The 21,972-nt window shown below is 35.1% G+C and overlaps 1 protein-coding gene across 4 annotated transcripts in view; it reads left to right on the top strand.

Moving 5' to 3' along the window:
* The window catches only part of LOC128180010 (fibrillin-1-like), a 41,481-nt gene that overhangs the window by 4,255 nt on the left and 15,254 nt on the right, over positions 1 to 21,972 (top strand). For all 4 annotated transcript variants that reach the window (XM_052847748.1, XM_052847749.1, XM_052847747.1 and 1 more), the window contains exons 5-63: positions 255 to 469; positions 765 to 880; positions 1,047 to 1,114; positions 1,257 to 1,510; positions 1,794 to 1,912; positions 2,049 to 2,116; positions 2,349 to 2,719; positions 2,961 to 3,073; positions 3,171 to 3,238; positions 3,396 to 3,670; positions 3,923 to 4,035; positions 4,155 to 4,222; positions 4,346 to 4,614; positions 4,884 to 5,000; positions 5,253 to 5,366; positions 5,465 to 5,581; positions 5,707 to 5,823; positions 5,942 to 6,055; positions 6,258 to 6,377; positions 6,523 to 6,636; positions 7,036 to 7,272; positions 7,479 to 7,592; positions 8,279 to 8,395; positions 8,762 to 8,878; positions 8,966 to 9,079; positions 9,290 to 9,403; positions 9,572 to 9,685; positions 10,103 to 10,216; positions 10,466 to 10,585; positions 10,927 to 11,043; positions 11,454 to 11,567; positions 12,418 to 12,534; positions 12,760 to 12,879; positions 12,995 to 13,114; positions 13,487 to 13,717; positions 14,012 to 14,128; positions 14,341 to 14,460; positions 14,822 to 14,938; positions 15,267 to 15,380; positions 15,634 to 15,750; positions 15,939 to 16,052; positions 16,235 to 16,348; positions 16,681 to 16,794; positions 16,962 to 17,081; positions 17,284 to 17,400; positions 17,842 to 17,955; positions 18,161 to 18,274; positions 18,523 to 18,639; positions 19,006 to 19,125; positions 19,321 to 19,431; positions 19,569 to 19,688; positions 19,834 to 19,953; positions 20,071 to 20,184; positions 20,333 to 20,446; positions 20,662 to 20,775; positions 20,860 to 20,973; positions 21,072 to 21,188; positions 21,528 to 21,641; positions 21,824 to 21,937. In XM_052847748.1, coding sequence (XP_052703708.1) covers positions 255 to 469; positions 765 to 880; positions 1,047 to 1,114; positions 1,257 to 1,510; positions 1,794 to 1,912; positions 2,049 to 2,116; positions 2,349 to 2,719; positions 2,961 to 3,073; positions 3,171 to 3,238; positions 3,396 to 3,670; positions 3,923 to 4,035; positions 4,155 to 4,222; positions 4,346 to 4,614; positions 4,884 to 5,000; positions 5,253 to 5,366; positions 5,465 to 5,581; positions 5,707 to 5,823; positions 5,942 to 6,055; positions 6,258 to 6,377; positions 6,523 to 6,636; positions 7,036 to 7,272; positions 7,479 to 7,592; positions 8,279 to 8,395; positions 8,762 to 8,878; positions 8,966 to 9,079; positions 9,290 to 9,403; positions 9,572 to 9,685; positions 10,103 to 10,216; positions 10,466 to 10,585; positions 10,927 to 11,043; positions 11,454 to 11,567; positions 12,418 to 12,534; positions 12,760 to 12,879; positions 12,995 to 13,114; positions 13,487 to 13,717; positions 14,012 to 14,128; positions 14,341 to 14,460; positions 14,822 to 14,938; positions 15,267 to 15,380; positions 15,634 to 15,750; positions 15,939 to 16,052; positions 16,235 to 16,348; positions 16,681 to 16,794; positions 16,962 to 17,081; positions 17,284 to 17,400; positions 17,842 to 17,955; positions 18,161 to 18,274; positions 18,523 to 18,639; positions 19,006 to 19,125; positions 19,321 to 19,431; positions 19,569 to 19,688; positions 19,834 to 19,953; positions 20,071 to 20,184; positions 20,333 to 20,446; positions 20,662 to 20,775; positions 20,860 to 20,973; positions 21,072 to 21,188; positions 21,528 to 21,641; positions 21,824 to 21,937 — 7,691 coding nt within the window. The remainder of the gene's footprint in view (positions 1 to 254; positions 470 to 764; positions 881 to 1,046; positions 1,115 to 1,256; positions 1,511 to 1,793; positions 1,913 to 2,048; positions 2,117 to 2,348; positions 2,720 to 2,960; positions 3,074 to 3,170; positions 3,239 to 3,395; positions 3,671 to 3,922; positions 4,036 to 4,154; positions 4,223 to 4,345; positions 4,615 to 4,883; positions 5,001 to 5,252; positions 5,367 to 5,464; positions 5,582 to 5,706; positions 5,824 to 5,941; positions 6,056 to 6,257; positions 6,378 to 6,522; positions 6,637 to 7,035; positions 7,273 to 7,478; positions 7,593 to 8,278; positions 8,396 to 8,761; positions 8,879 to 8,965; positions 9,080 to 9,289; positions 9,404 to 9,571; positions 9,686 to 10,102; positions 10,217 to 10,465; positions 10,586 to 10,926; positions 11,044 to 11,453; positions 11,568 to 12,417; positions 12,535 to 12,759; positions 12,880 to 12,994; positions 13,115 to 13,486; positions 13,718 to 14,011; positions 14,129 to 14,340; positions 14,461 to 14,821; positions 14,939 to 15,266; positions 15,381 to 15,633; positions 15,751 to 15,938; positions 16,053 to 16,234; positions 16,349 to 16,680; positions 16,795 to 16,961; positions 17,082 to 17,283; positions 17,401 to 17,841; positions 17,956 to 18,160; positions 18,275 to 18,522; positions 18,640 to 19,005; positions 19,126 to 19,320; positions 19,432 to 19,568; positions 19,689 to 19,833; positions 19,954 to 20,070; positions 20,185 to 20,332; positions 20,447 to 20,661; positions 20,776 to 20,859; positions 20,974 to 21,071; positions 21,189 to 21,527; positions 21,642 to 21,823; positions 21,938 to 21,972) is intronic.

Here is a 21,972-nt window from a genome sequence, read left to right as displayed (position 1 = left end):
TGAACTTGAAGATTCAAGAAAACAAGTATTAGATTATCAAAGTAAAATGAAATCAGATGACCATGCCATTGTTACAAAATTTAGTCAAAATTGTAGAATCTAATTATTTTCATTTTTAAAATATAGGAGTGGTGGAAATGATTCGTTAAAGAAATGATTTTCATACTTAACTGTCACTGAACACTTCATTTCAGGAAGTGAAAGCTATTTAACTCCACATAATCAAAGCATCTCTTCTTGATATATATTTATAGCTCCAGCAAAGGAAAGAGAGCGCAGGTTTTCTTTGACCTTGTGTTCAATGGTCAGATCACTAGGGAGGAGATAGAGAAGATACTGAGGGCACACTCTACCTATGAGGACAAGGATGGTCTGAGATATTTCAAGTTTAGGGACTTTATTGTGGATATCAATAAGATCCTAAATCCACCTGTACTCCCAACTCGGGGACCAGATATTGAAATCATAGGTACAATAGCACACAAACATACACATTCTTATAAGGCTAAGTATAAAGCAGCGGTTTTTTTTTAACTTCAGTTTAGGGTGCCTTTTTCTTCAAGCTTTGCAATCACTGGCATGTTTTACCTTACAATGAATATTTGTTGACTAACACCTATACATACTTGGCAAATTTCTCCTGTGAACATGTAGGGCCCCTTAAACTAATCTTTGTGACTGAAATGTACCAGATGGTAATTTATGAAATGTGAACACACAGGGTTTGTGCTGTCTGTACTTTTAGTACTTTGATTCCATTGTAGATGCAACACTGACCAATTTATCAGTGAGTGTTTATAACCTGACGGACTGGACCAGTGACCTCTACCACAACACCTCCCTCGCCTTCAACTCCTACGCTGTCCCCTTCTGTAGAGATGTAAGAATTTACTGAAGGTTTATAATTCAAATGTCATTAGGACCATGAGAGGTTGTCAATCCTAATGATGTATTTAAACCTGCATATTTATTTTGCTAAATAGTGAAATATTACCATTATTTTAATGAAAAGTAGCATGTCTAATTCACAACTTTTATATTTTTAGCTCGATAAAATTTTTCGATTAAGCCCTTTGAGGGAGAGATATTATGACTGCCAAGTTAGAGCTTTTGGGTAAGTACATGTACCAGCATATCTATTTATAAACATTATATTTACATTTTCACATTTACACTATTAACATTTTGTAATGTATTGATATTTTTTACATAACAATGTGTATAACTAGCCTCTGTTTTTTTTCCTTTCTTTACAGAAAAGATCCAAGAACAGTTGTAGTGCATTTAAGATTCAAAGGAAAAGCTTACAACAACATGAGGAGTGACATTTTACAGATAGTTATAGACAATGCTAAAAGAGTTATTGACTCAGAGCATAAGGAACTAAGAATGATAGGTAACCTTCTGATTGAACCGCTGGGAGGCACCACGATAGATGTCCTGAATATAACACTGAATCTGGGAGAAACAACTACCATACAGCCGACCAAGACTGTACCCCCATCCACAGGTCTGTCTATACCAACTCTTGCAGCATTATTTTTTATGATGAAACCTTCTTTGTATTTGATATGATCAAATAAACCTGAATGGAATCTTACCTTTAATTAAAAATTATGCATCTGTGTGATGAAGCTCAAAAAATATTTTCTAATCTATATGTAACTACAGTGGGTTTAATGCTTTTTCAGTCAATCTCGATTTTATTGACATTAATTTTAAAAAGTTCAGGCTTTGCAGTGTACCGGTATGTTAAAATGTCGATAGTAAATCATAATTATGTATCTTTTCAGGAGAACAAGTTGTGATTGCAGACATTACAGTTTATTTATACAATTTAACTTACGACCCTCGACTGGAGGATGGGAACTCTGCTCTGTTTATCAGACATGCTCATGCATTCTGTAAAGATGTAAGTTTTCATGAATGTCAAATTGAATTCTGTTGTAAGTCAATTGCTTTCTGTTACTTTTAACATTTCCTATGGTATTGTGTAATTTATGAAATGATTATTTAATTTTGAAGTTGTTAATTTTTTTTTTGTGTAGATTGAGAAAATATACATGTCATCTTCACTAAAGCACTCCTTCATTGACTGCAAAATGTTTGATTACATGTAAGTACATATATTGATAATCACTTGAGGTATTTAGTTTAGTGACATTTATGGTAGTACATATACCTGTTCTCATTCCTGCTTATTAGTTTCCATCAATGACTATTTGAATAATAATGATGTTTATTATACCAGTACATGTACATGAATTAACTGTGACAAGAATGATTTTAATTATATAATTTCATTTGTTTATTACTTTATACACATGAATACCGTAATTTATTTCCAGGGCCCCGGATCCTGGACAATCCTACACAAAGGCCAAGTTCAAGCTGCGTTTCCGTCACCCCTCAGTCTTCTCCCCAGAGCACTTTAAGGGCCTGATCCGGACCCGCACCCCCGAGTTCATACAGACTGACCTCCAGGCTCTGACCAAACTGTACACGTACCTGGTGGGTCACGACCTTGTCATTCTGGATAAGACCGGTTTTGACGTGGTCTGGAGTACGGCAGTCACCATCATGCCGTCCACGCTGTTCCTGCCCTCCTCTCTACACAGCTCCCTGGACATCATCACCTCTAACGTGTTTGCATCAACCCCGGGGCTCACGCTCTATCCCTCCCACATTCACGGATCATCTACTGTCTATGTGCTCTATGGTAAGAGATTGCTTTGATTATAAATTATAAATTTTTAGAAATTATTCAGGTAAATTCACACCTTATTTGTTGCATCAATTTTTAGCAAAACAATCCCAATGCATTGTTTTCATCATGGATTGGCTGAATCAACAATGTGATGATGTATTACAGATATTCACAAAACTTTTACTGATGAAATTCCAAAGAAGAAAAAAGTTTTTTTTTTATCTTTAGATTTGCAACATATTTTCTTTTTCAGATTCCACTTATGCCAACATTACTACAGGACTCTATGACTTCCAGTATACCTCAGATCTTACAAACAGAAACTCGCCAAAGTTTGCAAGCTTGCAGGCTAATTTCTGTGATGATGTAAGTGTATTTTAAAAATGATACATACTAAATCATAGGTTTTGTTCTTCATTTATAAAGGTTATTTTTAACATGTGTATTTGGCATATTCTTGCAGCTTCGTCGCTATGTGGAAAGGACATCCATTGGCAAGTTTTTACAGGACTGTAAAATTGATGAATTTACGTAAGTTTCAAAATATTACACAACTGTACCTCTAGAGTGAAGATGGAAACCAATTTTTGTTTAAGTTGGGAAAAACATGTATAATTTATTTCTTACAGACATTTGAAATCATTTTCAAGTTATCAAAAAACGCGTTTAATTTATTTATTTCTTACAGGCATTTCCCATCCAATGTGAAATTCCATCTCCTCTTTAACACACCAATGGGTTCCTACGTGACAGAGAATATCACTCACATACTGAAGGACATGGCCCCTCATCGTCTGAAGGACGGCTTTGAGTTGGTGGATGTAGGGGACCTGAACTTGATCTGGAATCGGTACCACATCGACATGAGGGTCACAAACTACACCATGCACACAGCCACTGATATCGCCCACACAGGAACCATCGACTTCCCAGCCACCCAGGGACCAGGGAAAATTATGTATTGTAAGAATTCCTTGCTCTTTATGAAAAAAGGAATTAATGTCAAAGTTTGATTGTTCCCATTGTTGTAAATTCTTAAAAAAGAAGAGAATTGCTTGTTATTTATGAAAAGGAATTGATATTATATTTTGTTCTTGATTGTTGTAAATTCCTAAAATAGAAAAGTTTTGGGATGCTAGAAGAAATTTAACTGTAAAGATTGTTCTAAACATCTGTGATTGAGAACTTTGAATGGTTTTCATTTTTGTGCTGCAGCTGCGACAGAAGTACGTTTTACCTGTGACTTGTACAATCAGAGTATCCCCATCGAGTTCTCTGACAGGGCCCATTACCTGTTCAAACAACAGCAGGATCTCTTCTGCAAAGACGTAAGTGATGCTATTCATTAGGTCTGATCTTTCAGTAAAATTTATTTATCTATTCAATGTACAGCTTAAAAAAAAAATTAGTAAAGGCTATTAATTAATCAGTTCATTTATTTTTTCAGGTCAAGAAGAGTTTTACAGACAGTGTTTTAGATCCCCATTTTCTTGAGTGTTACATTAAGGACTTCAAGTAAGAAAGATCAGAATGCTTCAACATGTAATGTTTAATACTAAATGTACTGGTACACATGTCTCTATTTTATGCACAATTTACATAAAACAGTGTACATATTTTACCATCTTCTATCACCAGATATGTCACCCCCAGGAAGGTACAGTTTGGCCTTTACTTTGCCCATACCATGACGAGTGGTCTACAGACCAATGCTGTTAACACCCTAGAGTCGAAGTCTCAAAACAAGAAAATCGGTGCCAAAACGTATGTGGATGTAGGAAAGCTGTTCTTGGAGAAAGGAAGCTGTACTATTGAGATGAAGCCTGCTAACTGGACCCACGAAATGGAACACACCTACCACCCGATCCACCCATCCACCCCCACACTGCCTGTGGGGCCTTCATTTGGTATGGCACTCAATGTTATTAATTAAAGTAGTTTTGAGAAAAGTCAAGAAATACATTTATATGAAAGATAAAAAAGAATTCTACTTTCTGTGATATTGGTTACTAGATTTATTGGGATGCTGCGGCGTAAGTAAAGTTTTCTTATAAATTCTTGAAAGGAGGGGGGGGGGGGCAAATCAATTACATATGTTGTTTTTTTTATACATGTATATTATGCATGTGTAAACATGTAAAACTATGGTCTGACCAGAAATATTCATCCATTATAGAAATTGATCACTGTATGAGGTACCCCTGTCAACATGGAGGCACCTGTCTGAAGTCAATATCTGGCTGGTACATCTGTGTGTGTCCCCCAGGGTACTCTGGTCAGAACTGTGAAGTCAGTAAGTATAACAATATCTACCAGAGTCCATGTACAGTGTACCAGTATTGTGGTTTGCACAGTGTATATCATTTATCAATAATCAAACTTAACTTCTTTATTTTATGTCTATATAAAGCAGTAAAAATAAAAAAGCTCTGCACCTGTCAGAATGATGCAACTACCAATACATGTACATACAATTACATGTAAGTTTAATGTAAAAAAAAAAACCCAAACACAAACCATAAAATTTACCTTGCTTTTCTTTCAGATATCAATGAATGCAACATGAACATGTGTATGAATGGTGGGACGTGTGTGGACACCATAGGGAGCTACTACTGTAAATGTGATCAGGGCTGGGAAGGAGTCCAGTGTGAAATCAGTCAGTACCCTCCTCTTAAAGTTGGAATTTTTGCCAAACTGCATAATTTTGGGGTTATTTGTTTTTTAATTTTTGGTTTCGGTACTTTTTTGTTACAGATAAAAATGAGTGTGATGTACAGAACATCTGTCTGTACGGTGGTACCTGTGTTGACACCCCTGGCTCCTACTTTTGTATGTGTGTAGAGGGCAGAACCGGCAAAAACTGTGAACATGGTAAGTAAACATAGATTTGAAATGTAATTCCTATTTAAAACGTACCGTGTGTATGTAGATAATTTTAAAAGAATATCTGGTAATCGTTTTTAATTTATGTGTGTTTTGTCTTTTGTTTTTTATAGATATTAATGAGTGTGTGCAGGAAAATATTTGTCAGAATGGGGGCACCTGCTTTAACAGGCCTGGCTCCTTCTACTGCAGCTGTGCCCAGGGCTGGACAGGAACACTGTGCGAGACGGGTAAACCATTTACTACATATATACCGCTACCATTCATACTAGTCTATATAGTATATATTTGTAGAACCAGTGGAATTTCATTACCGGGGTATTTATTTTATTTTGTATTATTTTGTAGATGTTGATGAATGTGTAAATAATGTTTGCCAACATGGAGGCACCTGTCTGAACACTCCAGGGTCATACCGATGCCTCTGTCCCACAGGGTGGACTGGAAAGTACTGTGAAAGAGGTCAGTAAATCAAATGCTATGATGCGATCTTTTAGAGGCTTGATTTGATATTTTAACTATATTATTCATAGCAGTGGGAAAATGATTCATGCATTGATGTTTTCTTGACAATTATTACTATAAGTCAAAAGTTAGAAATTAGTTATGGATCTGTATTTTTGTATGTGCCCCCTAACCCTGATGTCTTCCTTTCTCTCCTTAGATATCCATGAATGTGTGGAGTATGGTAACGTGTGTTCTAACGGGGGCACCTGCCGTAATCTGATGGGTGGATACATCTGTACCTGTCCCATTGGATGGACCGGTGATAACTGCACTATAGGTGAGAAGTCAGATTATTTCTGTCTATTTTTGATTAGATACATGAAAATCTAAGGTAAAACAAAACTTTAGTTCATGCTCTAATATTTTTCCTCTTAATACACAAATTAATAGAAATAAAACTACAAGGATTTTTCATTTGACAGATGTAAAAGAATGTCAGAATAATCCCTGCAAGAATTCGCTGGGATGTATTGAGCTGGAGGGATCCTATAAGTGTGAATGTCCCCCGGGGTACACTGGGCAGAACTGTGATATCAGTAAGTACTTATGCAGCTATAGTATCAGTGTAATACAGACCAAATGTTTTACACTTTATCATTCTTTGTGACTGATCTTTAAAAAAAGAATGAGATTAAATTTGAACAAACATTCATAAATACTGTGCATGTAGATAGAAATATAGTAACTATTTGGATCATGCAGCTTAAAAATTCAGATATATATCAATTGCACTTTTTCATATGAACCTCATAACATGTGAAAGAACTTATGCATATAGACTTTTATATGTTATCATATGTAAGTAAAATCATGTAATTACTGCAGATAGCATTGGAGGAATGATCATAGTTTTTATATCTGTAATGTTGGATGTACATGTATTACAGTCTCTGGCAATAATAAGTCTTTTACCACGGAGTATTTTTAACTTGCAGACATCAATGAGTGTTTGACCATGGACTTGCCCTGCACAGGGCACGGGGAGTGTATAGACACCATGGGCTCCTACCGCTGTATCTGTAACCCGGGATGGACCGGGAGCCACTGCGACCAGGACATCCCCGAGTGTAGTCTCCTTAAGCCCTGTAAACACAACTCCACTTGTATCGAGATGCAGGGCGGCTACAGGTGTGAATGCTTATCTGGATTCCAGGGGAAGCACTGCGAAGGAGGTGAGGTTATACTTTTACATCTTTGAAGAGCAATGTTAATCTACTGAAATTCATGTATGATTTTGATTTTCTTTTATTATGTAAAGTTGATAATATGATAACAAAGTTTTGCATTTTATTAAAAATGAATGTACTCCTGCAATATCTACAATTAGTAATGTGGTATCTGTCTAATATTAATGAATGCTTGCAACTTTATTCTATAGATGAGTTTGAGTGTGCCAGTAACCCCTGTTTGAATGGAGCCACCTGTATGGAGACATTCGGGTCCTTCTACTGTAGCTGTCCCCAGGGCTGGACCGGTCCTCGCTGCAATGAGGGTAGGGATTATATCCTCAGCTCTTGTTCACTAGAGTACTGTAAACCAAATATTGTTTAAAAGGGAGTTTTTTTGTGATTGGATGGTTGATAGTCAATCAACCACACACAATTTTCTGCGAGAAAGTAGTTACCAATTATCTGTGGTTTTTTCCGCATATCACAAAATTTGCGAAAATGGGTAAAATCAGTAACATTTTTAATTTGCATCAATAATTTTTTGCGATTAAAAAACTTCCTTATTGAAAATGATATAGGCAATAACTTCAATTATTTGCGATTTAAAAGAGATCGCGAAAAAAAAGCAAAAATTAGATCATCGCAAAAAATACTGGATAAACAGTATTTTATACATATTTAAAAAGTGTGTATTTTTGATAAATTTTCACAAATGAAGGTTGTTCACAAACTCTTGGACATTTATAGCATGTGTAAAATGCGTGTTTTTCAATATGTTAAAAGCCGCTTTTACATCTGTATGACATGTATTTAAAACAGATTGTATCATTTATTATGTAAATCATAATAAACAAATTCAAAAAAAAAGCAAATTTAGATTGATTTGGTTGGCTGTACGTTATGATTACATGGCATTGAATATTATCTTGTGAAAAATGCAAGTGCTTCTCAGATTTTTTTATTTTGAAACTATATAATATAGTATTCAATGTATATCTATTTTCTGAAGACCCAGATGAATGCCTTACTTCACCATGTAAAAATGGTGGATCTTGTGTGAACACTAGGGGCAGTTACAGCTGTATTTGTGTGGACGGATGGTCAGGAATGGACTGTACCATTATTGGTAACTCTGAATGATTATAATACTTTTAATAAAGTATTCACCTTTGATGGCATATATAATTTAATACTATGGTTAATATATTATATATCATAGAATAGATGGACTGCAATTGAAATTGACAATTGATTGTCAAGTTAGGTGTTAGGGAAAATTTGTTACTGTTTCTTGCCCAAAAAAATTTTTGGGGTGTGGGAAGGGTCCATAACAATATAAAAACACATTTTATGAACAGAAATTGCCCTTCATTTGAAAGTGTGTCATGAACTTGAACTAAAGTCATTTGAAGGTGATCAATAGATTAATAAATCTAATTTGTGTCCTTCCATTTGTGAAGTTTACAGCTTCTGAAATAATCTCTTTACATAGATGACTGGTGTATCAACAGTCCTTGCCTGAACGGTGGAGTCTGTGAGATGATGAACAATGTTGGCCGATTCACGTGTAAATGTTTGCCAGGGTGGGATGGAAGAGAATGTGAATCTGGTAAGTCATATTGAAAAAAACATTGATCTTATGAACAATGTAATATGAGTATATGATTCCTGAAGTGATTGTTTTTTCTTTTTGCAGATATAGATGAATGTTTACACAGATCTTGTTTGAATAACGCTACCTGTTTGAACACACCTGGTTCGTTTGTCTGTCAGTGCAACACGGGATGGGAGGGAAATATTTGTGAACGAGGTGAGGTTTCTTTTTTTAACGGTCTATACTTGCACTCCTGTTTCTTCCTACGTAGTGTTTGATATATTGCAATGGTTGGTTTTGTTTTTTTTAACTAAAACCCAAATTTCATGGACAAACATTTTCTTTCAATACTATTTGATAATTATTATATGGTTGTGAACTCCTTGTACTAATTGTCTGACAGTGGATGATGTTTTTATGTTCCAGATCAAAATGAATGCCTGAACTTCCCTTGTGAAAATGACGGAACCTGTACTAATACTCTAGGATCTTACCTCTGTAAATGTCCTAAAGGCTGGACAGGACCCAGATGTAGAATAGGTAACACACAAAAAGTATCTATGTCCATAACTGCGTAGACAAAATGATCAGATTGAAAGTGAAACATTTTCAGATTTCAGACAAATATGGAAACTTGGAAATGATAAAGAGTTTCCCACAACTCGATACCGATTAAAAAAGATTCACTCATTTTATAATTTTTTCCAGATGTTGATGAGTGTATCAATAGGCCTTGTGAAAATGGAGGAACTTGTGTTAATCTTCCTGGAAACTACGAATGTATTTGTCCAAGAGGATTCTCAGGTCCACATTGTGAAAAGGGTCAGTGACACAATATTCCTGAATTAACAAAAATACAAATATATGCATACATGTAAATTATATTTTATATCAGCATTATAAAAACTTATTAAGGGTTGGATATTTGGCCCAAACTTTTCGTCCTTGTTGGGATAAAAATCAGAGTAACAGTCATGTGGTCTCGCCTATATACAATATTGTATAATCACCTTTTTTTTTTACCACCATTTATCTTGCATATCCAAAAATTGTGGATTTTTATGAGCACAAAAATCTATAATGATGCATAAGCATTGCTTAAAACTGCCATACTTTGAAAAACACTGATATCTTTGAGCCAGCTGATAGTTTTAGAGAGTTTCCAACCCAGACATAATGATTATAAATCTGGGATAAGATATTTTTTAACTGGTTTCTTCCTCATTTCTAATTTTTAAGAACACAACGAATGTCTGAACAACCCCTGTGAGAATGGAGGGACATGTTTCAACACACCCGGATCCTACTACTGTAGCTGTAAGACTGGCTGGACAGGCACCAACTGTACTCAGGGTATCTATCAACCTCTTTTGCTTTCAAAGTACTGTAGTTGTAATAAATATCAATGTAAAAATTGATTAAATGTTGGCATGTTTTGAGTTACAGTATATTCATTTGATTAAAAAAAGTGATCTCTTGATACTGTAAATAAATTTCTGACATATCTGTTACTATAATTAGTATTATATAGTACGTGTACTTTAAAAATGATACATTTGTATTTTGATGTTTTGTTAAATGTTCTCTTTTATTTTGTTGTAGATGTGGATGAGTGTCTATTTGAGAGGGCGGTGTGTATGTTTGGAGGAGTATGCACCAATACTATCGGGTCGTTTAAATGTGTGTGTCCCCCAGGTCGATCTGGACCCACCTGTGTCATAGGTAAGAATGTATCAATTTGTTACATACCTGATACGGAAGGTAATAATCTAAATAAGATTTTATGTGATTGATGTAAACATGATATGTTTTTCATGTAATACTGAGTTAAATCTTTTGAAATGTCTTTTGTTATAGATATAGATGTTTCTTGGGTTAATATGATCCTTATCCAATTACATGCATTTACTGTGCAACATATCATTTAATGCACAGTGTCTTCTCTCTTAAAAATCCAAGAAACAAAGTAGTTGAACTGGTTATTGAATTTTTCTAGTCAAGTCTACAATACCAAAAAATTATGAGCCTAAACTCTAAAAGACCTGTTATTACTAAATTTCCAGACATTGATGAGTGTTTGTTGGCCAACCCTTGCGGTAATGGAGCCCAGTGTATTAACACGGACGGTTCCTACAAATGTCTGTGTACTCCCGGATGGACAGGGATCAACTGTACTGATGGTGAGTCCATACCAACCCCACATACCATAACTACAACAAGGTCACACTGTAAACATGGATATTAAATGTTTTCTCCATATGTTTTTGTTTTCACTGAAATAGGACGATGTAGAGATGAATTTCTTCTATACCGTGGATACCTCAGTGTTGTAGTGACAGTAATTTGAAGTTCCAACCACTGTTTCTTTATGTGATTAAAATTTATCTGAAATCTAAAAATAATTGAGAATATCAATTGTTCTCATTGAGGTAAGGATAATGAGTTTTTATACCTACTGCAGCAGGAATCATTTGGGGAACTTTTGGATATGGTTAATGCGGAGGTCTTGAGTATAACTTGATGAAAATAATGGTCATCTGAAATTGTCTATCTACAGTACAGTATTTTATCCATATAAATTTTTTTACAGATGACAATGAGTGTAAGGGATATCCATGTCGAAACAAGGGCACTTGTGTGAACACAGTCGGATCCTTCAAGTGCACATGTCCTCCCCAATGGACTGGTCCTATCTGTGACTTTGGTATGGTTTTTTGTGTAATACTTCTCAATTGCAACAGTCTATCATTTGTCATTTTTAACAATACTAGTTATTGTAGTAAAATTACCGGTAATATGTTTTTAGAAAACCTTCTAAGTATTTCTTCAAACACTGAAACAGTCAAAAAAGCTTCAAGGGTAAACTAGGTAAACCTTATCAAACAAGCATTCTGAGAGTATTGCATAAGCAATACACGTCCCCTACCGGTTTGTAGAAATTTGTGAAAACAATGCATTATGCAGAATATCATTCTTACCGTCTTCTGTACCCCGAATCAACAGACCAACCCGATAACGAACCCGATTGTGATTATACAAAAAACCCTAGGCCTGTCGATTAAATTAACAACACAATGCTTGAAACTATTTTATAGAACTTATTTGTTTGTTAGAAACAATAAAAGGAATGGTCCAAGTAATGCACAATATTATTACTGACTACATACTTTCCTCGTTTATTCAATACACACCGAACCCGATCATTAAAAATTGGAATATAAAAAATTAATTTTCTCGAAAATATGTCAACCAGACGCTACAAAAATGTAAACTTGATCTGTAGTTTGACATTTTGAAGCTGTTCAGCAAATTTCATGTCATTCCTCAAACGCATAAAGAAAAAAGCGTGGAAAACTGAAGTGGGACAGACAGACAGACGGACTGACGGACGCAGAGGAAAGCTATAGTCCCCTCCGGTGAAACCGGTAGGGGACTAGAAATGACAAATGTGTCATATGATGGCATCAGGGGGAAAGAGTTCTGGATATGTCTCAATTAGAAATTTACTTCTCAGTGTTTTTTTTTTATTTCGTGGGTTAATTTTATTTTTTTAGATGTGAATGAGTGTCTGAACCTAACCATCTGTCATAACGGTGGAGAATGCATCAACAAAGTCGGTTCTTATGCCTGCTCTTGTAAAGAAGGATGGACTGGCCAACATTGTCACATAGGTATTCAAAGGAGAATATTTAGATGGAAAGCAATTAATATTCTTAAAATTTGCTGAAACACATTGTATTTATTAATTCCTGGTAAATTTTTCTGGGCAGAATCTCAGAACATGATTTTCATTGATTTAAATTTTCTGTGTTTTAAGTTGATTTTTTTTTAAGAAGCAGCATTGATAATTTTGGTAATTTACCTCTTAGAGTACAAATGACTTACATATGTTGTAGATTATAATGAGTGTGCAAAGGACAGAAATCCTTGCATGAATGGTGCCACATGTGACAATCGCAACGGAACCTTCAATTGTATCTGTCCAAAAGGATGGAAAGGTGTTCATTGTGATATTGGTAAGTTATGCATCATCAGCAAGTGAAAGACCTGTACTCTTGATTTAATATGAACGTTGATAAAGAAATATCGAATAAGACCTGTACATTGATCTGATGTTTTTTGTTTCTGCAGACATCAATGAATGTGAGACTTTGGTCAGCCCCTGTCAGTTTGGTGGAACTTGTAACAACATTGATGGCTCTTACTACTGCATCTGTCCACCATACAGGGGAGGTGACTACTGTGAAATCAGTAAGTATGGTTATTCATAATGATTGACTAACTTGATCTTTTGCTGGTGTGACATTTATTTAATAGCTTCAAAACGTCAAGAAAACGCTAAACAGCAACTATCCCTAGATTCACAGTATCACCAGATTGCCAACATTTATTTTCAGTATTTCTTTTTGCTATTTAACAGTGCTGGTTCACTGTAACTAATTTTTGCAGTTGAGTTTAAAATATGATTTTTTACAGATATTTAAGTTAGAAAAATACTTATTTGCTGCAATCATTATTGCAATGACATTGTTGTCACATTTATTTTCTTACATGTATATAAAGTTGGTTTGAAGTATCCATTTCTTGGATTACATAATGATTTTGATTTTACTTTTCCTTCAGATATCCAAGAGTGTCTGACAATGCCCTGTATGAACAATGGACGGTGTATAGATCTGGAGGATGGCTTCCGCTGTGAGTGCTCTCAAGCCTACACTGGCGAGTACTGTCAGAACGACGCCAACGAGTGTGAGCTGTCCAATCCGTGCCAGCATGAGGGCACCTGTGTCAACACCCACGGCTCCTATAGGTGTCGCTGTAAGGAGGGATGGAAGGGACGCAACTGTGAATTAGGTCAGGACATAGTGAGACAGACATACAGATAAAAACCTCAGTTGTAAAGTATAAATTTGCATATAATTAAACCTTGTTAAATATAAATATGCATATATAGAATTAGAGGTATTTTAATTTGTGGCAAGTTGTGTGACAAAATAAGTTACCAGGTATACTCATCATGCTTGTACTAATGTAACTCATTAAAAAAAACCAATACAGATATAGAATCAACTGTCATATAAAAGTTATTAATTTTGCTGAACCTTTATATGATGGAAACACCAACTCAATTTGATAAGTGAATTACAGACATCAACGAATGCATGGTAGCCAGCCCATGTTTACATGGAGGCAGTTGTTTCAATACAATGGGTTCATTCAGGTGTACTTGCCCTCCTCAATGGACAGGTGAAAGATGTGAAACAGGTCAGTGAAATTATGAAATTATTATCATCATTTGTCATAATTAAGAAATTATGAAAATCTGTTTTACGGCAAAAAATTCATTTATAATAAAGAGGACAAAAGTAATAAACATATAAAAACTTGTTAATGTTATATGTAAATTGCACATACTGTTGTTTATTTCATAAGTTGCAAGTAATGAATTATTATATATCTAATTCTGTGTTTGTTAGATGTGGATGAGTGTATGGGCAGCTTCCCTCCATGTCTCCATGGGGGCACCTGTATCAACATCCAGGGGGGCTACACCTGTCAGTGCCCCATTGGCTGGACCGGAAGGAACTGTGAAATAGGTTAGGGACTTTCTATGAACATATCATTTACAATTGAAATTTTAGATGCCCAAATCAGTCTTACCAGCATTTTAGAATGTACATGTATAATTATGTAAAATATTGTAATCAAATAATTTATTTGACACTTAATTTTTTTTATCAATACACATTAACCATATGATGCTTGATATGGAGATAGCATACAGTGCCACATTTAGTACCGCTCATGGTTTTTTTTCTTGTTGAACTGTAGAACAAGTGTATCACAATGAAGCAATTAATGCAAAACACATTGATCAAACAATTTTTAAAAGAGATATAGCATACAGAACCAAATTTAGTACCACTTAAGTTTTCTTCTCTCTCTATTGAACTGTAGATGTAAACGAGTGTATCACGATGAAGCCGTGTAGGAATGGGGGCACCTGTCAGAACATTGACGGCTCTTACCTGTGTCAGTGTAAGGAGGGCTGGACAGACCCTGACTGTACCACAGGTAGGTCACACCACGGGCTGCTTGTGTGTGTATAAAAATAATGGTCCTTGATCTGTGTACTGGTACACCATAAAATAATACACTGTACATACATTTAGATTTACTTAAGAAAGTCATAGAGATCATTTCAATTACAAAGTATCAATTTGAAAATATTATTTTTTTAATTTTTTTTATTATAACAGGGGAGATATTTTTAACAAAAGTCATAGATGCTTTCAATAAAAATCCAAAATATTCTTTTCTACAAAATTTAAATTTTTGAAATGAAAAATGATGCATTGAATATTTGATGAATGGATACACAAATTACATGTTATAATATTAGATGTGGATGAATGTCTCCGGAATCCCTGCATGTACAATGGTACCTGCCTGAACACCCGAGGATCATACATGTGTACCTGTCCAAAGGAGCGGACTGGACATAACTGCTTGGATGGTAAGTGAAGGTCACTTCTGACACAGATAGAAGTACCGTACAATGTACATATATGAAGGGGGATGTAGTATACAATTTCAGACTCTGAATTCCAGAGGCTGATTTTACAAAGACTTGAATTTTTTAGTGTAGCATTGAAACATTAGACCTGTTGCAAATTTGATACATGGTATTTCATTCCAGTGCTTCACTTTTGACATGAACAAGAAATGATTAACATTTAATTAATATGATTATTTACATGTTTAAACAGATGTAGATGAGTGTGTACTGTTTTCTCCCTGCAAACATGGGGGCACCTGTCTGAACATCAATGGAGGATACACCTGTATGTGTAAAGATGGATGGACTGGTGCAAACTGTGAAGTGGGTAGGTAACCTGCACATCATCTCTTATTGCAAGGTTTGCTTTAATGTATGGTTAATGTGGTGTCATTTTTTGAAGAACAAAAAAAAGTAATTTTTCTCTTATTCTGTTATTTTTCCTTACAATTTTGATTTATGATATCTAATATATTTATGAAATGTACAGTGTATAAGATGATTATCATCCTTCAGACATTGATGAGTGCCTGAGGAACCCTTGCTTCAACAATGGAAGTTGTATCAACTCGTACGGCTCATACTACTGCAGATGTCCAGTGGGATGGACAGGACCCTATTGTCTGGATGGTGAGTTTTATTATTGATAAAATATATACATTAAGTTTTATTTTAACTTATTTTAATATGTTTTAACTTTACAGAATTCATGTACATGTTTTTTCAAATATTTAGAAAATCTTTGAAGTTTCGTCATTACAAACAAAGTTCATGGAGAGTATATGTAACTACATTTTTTCGACCTATTTCAGATTTCAATGAGTGTCTGCAATTCTCCTGTGCTAATGGAGGTACTTGCATTAACATCCAGGGCTCGTACCAGTGTAGATGTCCTGTGGGCTGGACCGGCCACAACTGTGAAATAGGTAGGGCCACAATAAATACATACTTGTTGGTCAAATGGCCACTTACATGTCATGTATTGTTTAAATAAGTTCTCTCAATGAAAATAATTTTTTATTGTCAATAATAGTTTGATTCAAAAGAACATTCCCCAGGTATATGACCATAACAGATGGTTTGATTGCTGAGGTGTAAGTTTAAGACTGCACTATGTGTTATACAGGAACAGTAATATGCAGAATTAAGCAGAAATATCAAAAGGTCTTTAATTGACCAATTTCTAGTTAATGATACAAGAGCATGGCCTTGAGTGTTTACATATATTGACCGGTATATTAATATTTGATACCTACAGATGAAGATGAATGTAAGAGGAACCCTTGCTTGAATGGAGCCACTTGTTACAATACTGTGGGGTCATTCTCTTGTGTCTGCCCTGAGGGATTCCTGGGCCATTTGTGTGATAATGGTAAAGTTTACTCAATTTTTAATTAGATTTTAAATTGAGGATAGTTGCAATGTCAATAACTGTTTTAGTTTTATAAAGGAAAGGAATATTTTAGCTTGTTTTCCTTGCTTAGCATTGAGAGGTGTTTGAGTACAATTGCCACAGTGATAAATTGTTCTTTTTTATAGACACCAATGAATGCCTGCAGTTTCCTGGAATATGTAGAAATGGTGGTACCTGCTTCAACACTGAGGGGTCTTACAAGTGTGACTGTCCCCTGGGATGGAGGGGCAAGAACTGTGGAATAGGTAAACACAAAGGAAAAAAATCAGTCCATTGTTTAGTAATGAATTAAAATGTGCCAAGAAATTACTGATTTAAATGCATAATATTTTTTAGATTACACTGGAAGGTCCTTTTTATTCACAAAAGTTATGATTATATGCTGTGAAATTATTTATTAATTTGTTATTCGAATGATTGATATTTTCTTTATTATTTTTTTCTCAGATATCAACGAGTGTATGGACATTAATCTGTGTTCAAACGGTGCAACTTGTATCAACACTGAAGGCTCCTACAAATGTAGATGTCCTCCAGGATTCGAGGGACCTCTCTGTAGCAAGGGTAGGAAATCGTTTTAAAAATAAAAAGAGTGATAAAAATTATGAGGTTTTATTCACAACTTCTGGTTATTTTTTTTACATTGCTTTTGATTTACCTTTTCATAGCAGCTGTTATAGGTATGGCAATTATCCAGTGTTTTCTGGAAAAACTAACTTGTGTCTATAGTAAAGTAGGATTAACAGGAATCTAACATGAAATTGGAATAATTTTTATTTTCTTTGCCTTTATTATAATGGCTGGAAAGATTTCAATTACCTGCTACATGTACATTTTCACAAGAGCATTCAATGATTTTTTAAAATTTTTGCCAAACAGTGCTTTATGCAAAGATTCTAGCTTATTTTTGTACTTGTATGATGGACATTAGATATACATGTATCTCTCTCTCTCTCTCTCTCTGATTTCTGCCCTACAAAATGATTGCTTTGTTGTGCTTTATAGATATCAATGAATGTCTAAGTAACCCATGTGTGAATGGAGCTGAATGCATTAACACACCTGGAGGATACACCTGTAATTGTAAAGAAGGATGGACAGGCCTGAACTGTGCCAATGGTCAGTCACACTGCACTCTTGTTTACTTTCTATTCATGTCTTTCTCTTTCATTTTGACTTATCTATTTTGATAAAATTACCTGATACAGTCTAAATTAAAGTAATGATAAAATGAAATCATCAAAATTCCAATTTTGATATGAAAAGATTTGTTATTTGTGAAATGCTGAAGATGAACCACAAAAGTTTTTGATTCACTTTGCAGATACGGATGAGTGTTTGAATTTCCCTTGTTTACATGGCTCCAGTTGTATCAACACCCCTGGAGGTTACGAATGTCGCTGTATTGAGGGATGGAAGGGCCCAACCTGTGCCATTGGTAATAGAACTCAGATAACATTTTAACTAGATTTGTTAACAGTAGTTTGAATAAATGATAACTTCTGTTCACTTGTATACATTGGACAAAATTCTTTAAAAAAAACAAAACATAAAATTTAAAAACAAATCTCAAAAGGAAGTTCGATAGTATTGAATAAGTAAGTGGTATATTAATTGATGTATTTTGTCTTAATATACATTGTATATTGGATCTGGTGTGTGTATGTATGTACGTGTATGTTTCAGACATCCTGTACTGTATGGATGTTAACTTTTGTTCGGGACACGGGGACTGCATCAGTATGCCGGGCTACGACCTCTGTGACTGTGAGCCGGGCTGGAAGGGACCACACTGTGCTGAGAGTAAGCTGCTTATTGGTCCTGTTTAAATGAAATTACTTATAACATGTATATGCACAATGAATTCAGTATTCTGTAAGACTAGCAAGTGGCAATTAGGCCTATAAGCATTCAGTCATTTGGGCAGTATGCTATCAATGTACAGAACATGTATGTACTATTTATACACTTGACGGGCATTATGCTATTAATGTACTTCATGTATTTATAAACATGCATATGTACATGTCAATTGTGTTTAATGTGTGATACATTATACTTGTTGAAATTCATGTACATTGGATGTGTTCTAAAACATGACTTGATTCTTAAAAGCATTGCCTTTGATATGGTCATTGATACTACATGTATTTTAATCCATTTTGACAGATAAGAATGAGTGTGTAGAGATGGTGGATGTGTGTAAGAATGGAGCCACCTGTCTGGATTTCGCTGGGGGATACAACTGTACCTGTCTACCAGGATTCAAGGGAGAGCACTGTGATATCGGTCAGTAACAGCTGGTGCATAAACACTTATTACATGTATATCTCATAGAAAAAACATTTGAGATTAATATATCTACAAAGAAATGATTATGAATGACAGTTTGACTTATATGTATTTGATAAAAGATAGAAATTAAGATGGATCCTGTAGTACATGTACATATTGTTGATCCATTGTGGTGTCTTTGTGTTACAGAGCAGTCTTGTTTACACACGCCCTGCCTGAACAATGGGCAGTGTATCTCCAGGAACGGGATTTATTTCTGTAAATGTACCGATCTCTGGAAGGGAGAATACTGTGACACTCGTAAGTACTGAGTCCTACTTCATCTAATGTGACATTTGTAGACAATTGTAAATACATGTAGAACTCTTCTCCTGTTTTTTATTATGTCTCATTATTTACATATATTTTGTTAAACATGATGTTTGATTTTGTTTTAGCTGTGAATATTTGCACGGAGAATCCTGATATCTGTCAGAATGGAGGTACTTGTAATTACCTGGGAGAGAACTATGAATGTATTTGCCCACCTGGATTCACTGGAAAACACTGCACAGAGAGTAGGTTTTAATTCTCTTTCTGTTCCAATCATTTAGATATGTTTTCCATATGCTGGTACTTGTCATGTAGCAAATCTTAGCTTTCCCCACTTGTTCACAAAAATTGTTTTTTTTTCTAAATTGTCTTCTTTTTTTTGTCCTGCAGATGTCAATGAATGTAAAGCAGATATCAACCCTTGCTTTAATGGAGGCACCTGTTTTGATCTATATGGAACCTACGAATGTTTATGTGCTAAAGGATGGGGTGGACCCCAGTGTAACAATGGTAAGCCCATCACAAATTTACCTTCCTATGATCTATATTGCTATTAGATTTGTCTGTTGTATGCAGTGTAGTGGTATTGAACCTTAAGGAATAACTGAATCTTGTTCTGTTCTTCAGACACCAATGAATGTGACAGCAGTCCCTGCCTGAACAATGGGAAGTGTATCAACACAGAGGGGGGCTATCTGTGTGAGTGTACCCCAGGATGGACCGGCAACAGATGTGAAAGAAGTAAGTATTAGTACTGGATAATCAATACAGCAGGGTGTGAATGTCAGCAATACAGTTACTTTGGTTGAGTTACTCTCCAGATTCTCTTTTTTTTAAGAAATGCTGTTCAGTTGTTAATTTGTACATTGTATATTTTATATCTTCACAGACAAAAATGAGTGTCTGAACTACCCATGTCTTCATGGTGGATCCTGCAGGGACACAATTGGATCATTTAGGTGCACATGTACCCAGGGCTGGACTGGGGAGATATGTAAAGATGGTAAGATTTTCTCTAACGAGAACATTCAGTAGACATGAAATATTATCATATTATTACACATATTTTAGAAATCATATTTATTTTTACATACACTCATGTAACATGAAACAACAATTAGTTCTTTACCAGTAATTGCTTCAAATATCCATATATATTCTGTAGGAATAGGAATTTTCTTTCTAAACATTTTAAATCTTTTTTTCCTTTACTTCTAGATGTGAATGAATGTCTCAGAAACCCTTGTATTCATGGTGGGGTATGTAGGAACACCAATGGCTCCTATGTCTGTGAATGCCCAGAGCAGTACACAGGCAAAAACTGTGAATTAGGTAAGGTTACCACTAACTTTAATAAATGAGATGGAATAAATGGAAATAACATTAAATTTTCATTGGTATATTTCTATGTTTTAGACATGGACGAATGTCGCATGATCCAGTGTCAGAATAATGCCACTTGTCAGAACCTGGATGGGTCGTATCGATGTGTGTGCAGAGAGGGATTCGAAGGAAAATATTGTGAAAAAGGTAACTACATTGTCACATTTCTCTTGAATTCTCACCTTTGACTGTTATATTATTGTCTTTGGACTGAAAAGATTCACTTTGAAATGTGACTGTTACAGATATTAATGAGTGCCTGACTCTCTCTCCCTGCTTACACGGTGGTAAATGCATTAACTTGATGGGTGGATACAGGTGTGAGTGTCCGGAGGGATGGATCGGCAAAGACTGCAACAGGGGTAGGGGTTCTAGATGGATTATCAGAACTTTTAAACAAGATTTTCAGCTAGATGCAGCATAGTGTGATTTATTGATAATTTAGCATTTTGACACGAAAGATTAATATTTAATAGGATTAAAAAAGCAGAAATATAATATTATGTCTTAATTCAAAGAAATCATGAACTAATTCACCAAAACTGAAGTGATTTAATGATGTGTGAGGATAGGTACATGTACAAGTAGTTTTATTGATGTTGGGAGATTTGCCACAAAGAGTACCTTATTTGTACTAAAAACTTTTCCTGAGAGATGAGAATGGGTGAGATGTTGATGATTTGTGTTGTTGTGTTTGACAGACAAGGATGAGTGCATGTACTTCCCCTGTAAACACGGGGGTACCTGTGTCAACAACGACGGCTCCTACCGGTGTATATGTCCCCCAGGATTCACTGGACCTACCTGTGATTTAGGTAATTTTACCAATCTTCAAATTGTCAAACTGTTGTGTAAGTACAGCTGTACTGTAATATATGTAAATGAACAGCCATATCTGTTTTCCATCTATGATGTACATTCTGTGATCTGAAAGCATTGACATTTTTTCTTTTCTAATTTCACGGATTGTTAAATAATTTTTTTTTTAATGCAATAGATCGAAATGAATGTGAACAGAATCCATGTCAGAACAACGGAACTTGTAGAAACACACACGGTTCTTACTACTGTGAATGTAGCTATGGATGGCAGGGCCCCTTATGTTCTGATGGTAAGGTTGTGCCAAAGAAGTACACATATGACAGG

This window comes from Crassostrea angulata, chromosome 4 (genome assembly GCF_025612915.1).
Source record: "Crassostrea angulata isolate pt1a10 chromosome 4, ASM2561291v2, whole genome shotgun sequence".
NCBI classification, from domain to species: domain Eukaryota; kingdom Metazoa; phylum Mollusca; class Bivalvia; order Ostreida; family Ostreidae; genus Magallana; species Magallana angulata.
This window is presented reverse-complemented; position numbering and strand designations above follow the sequence as displayed.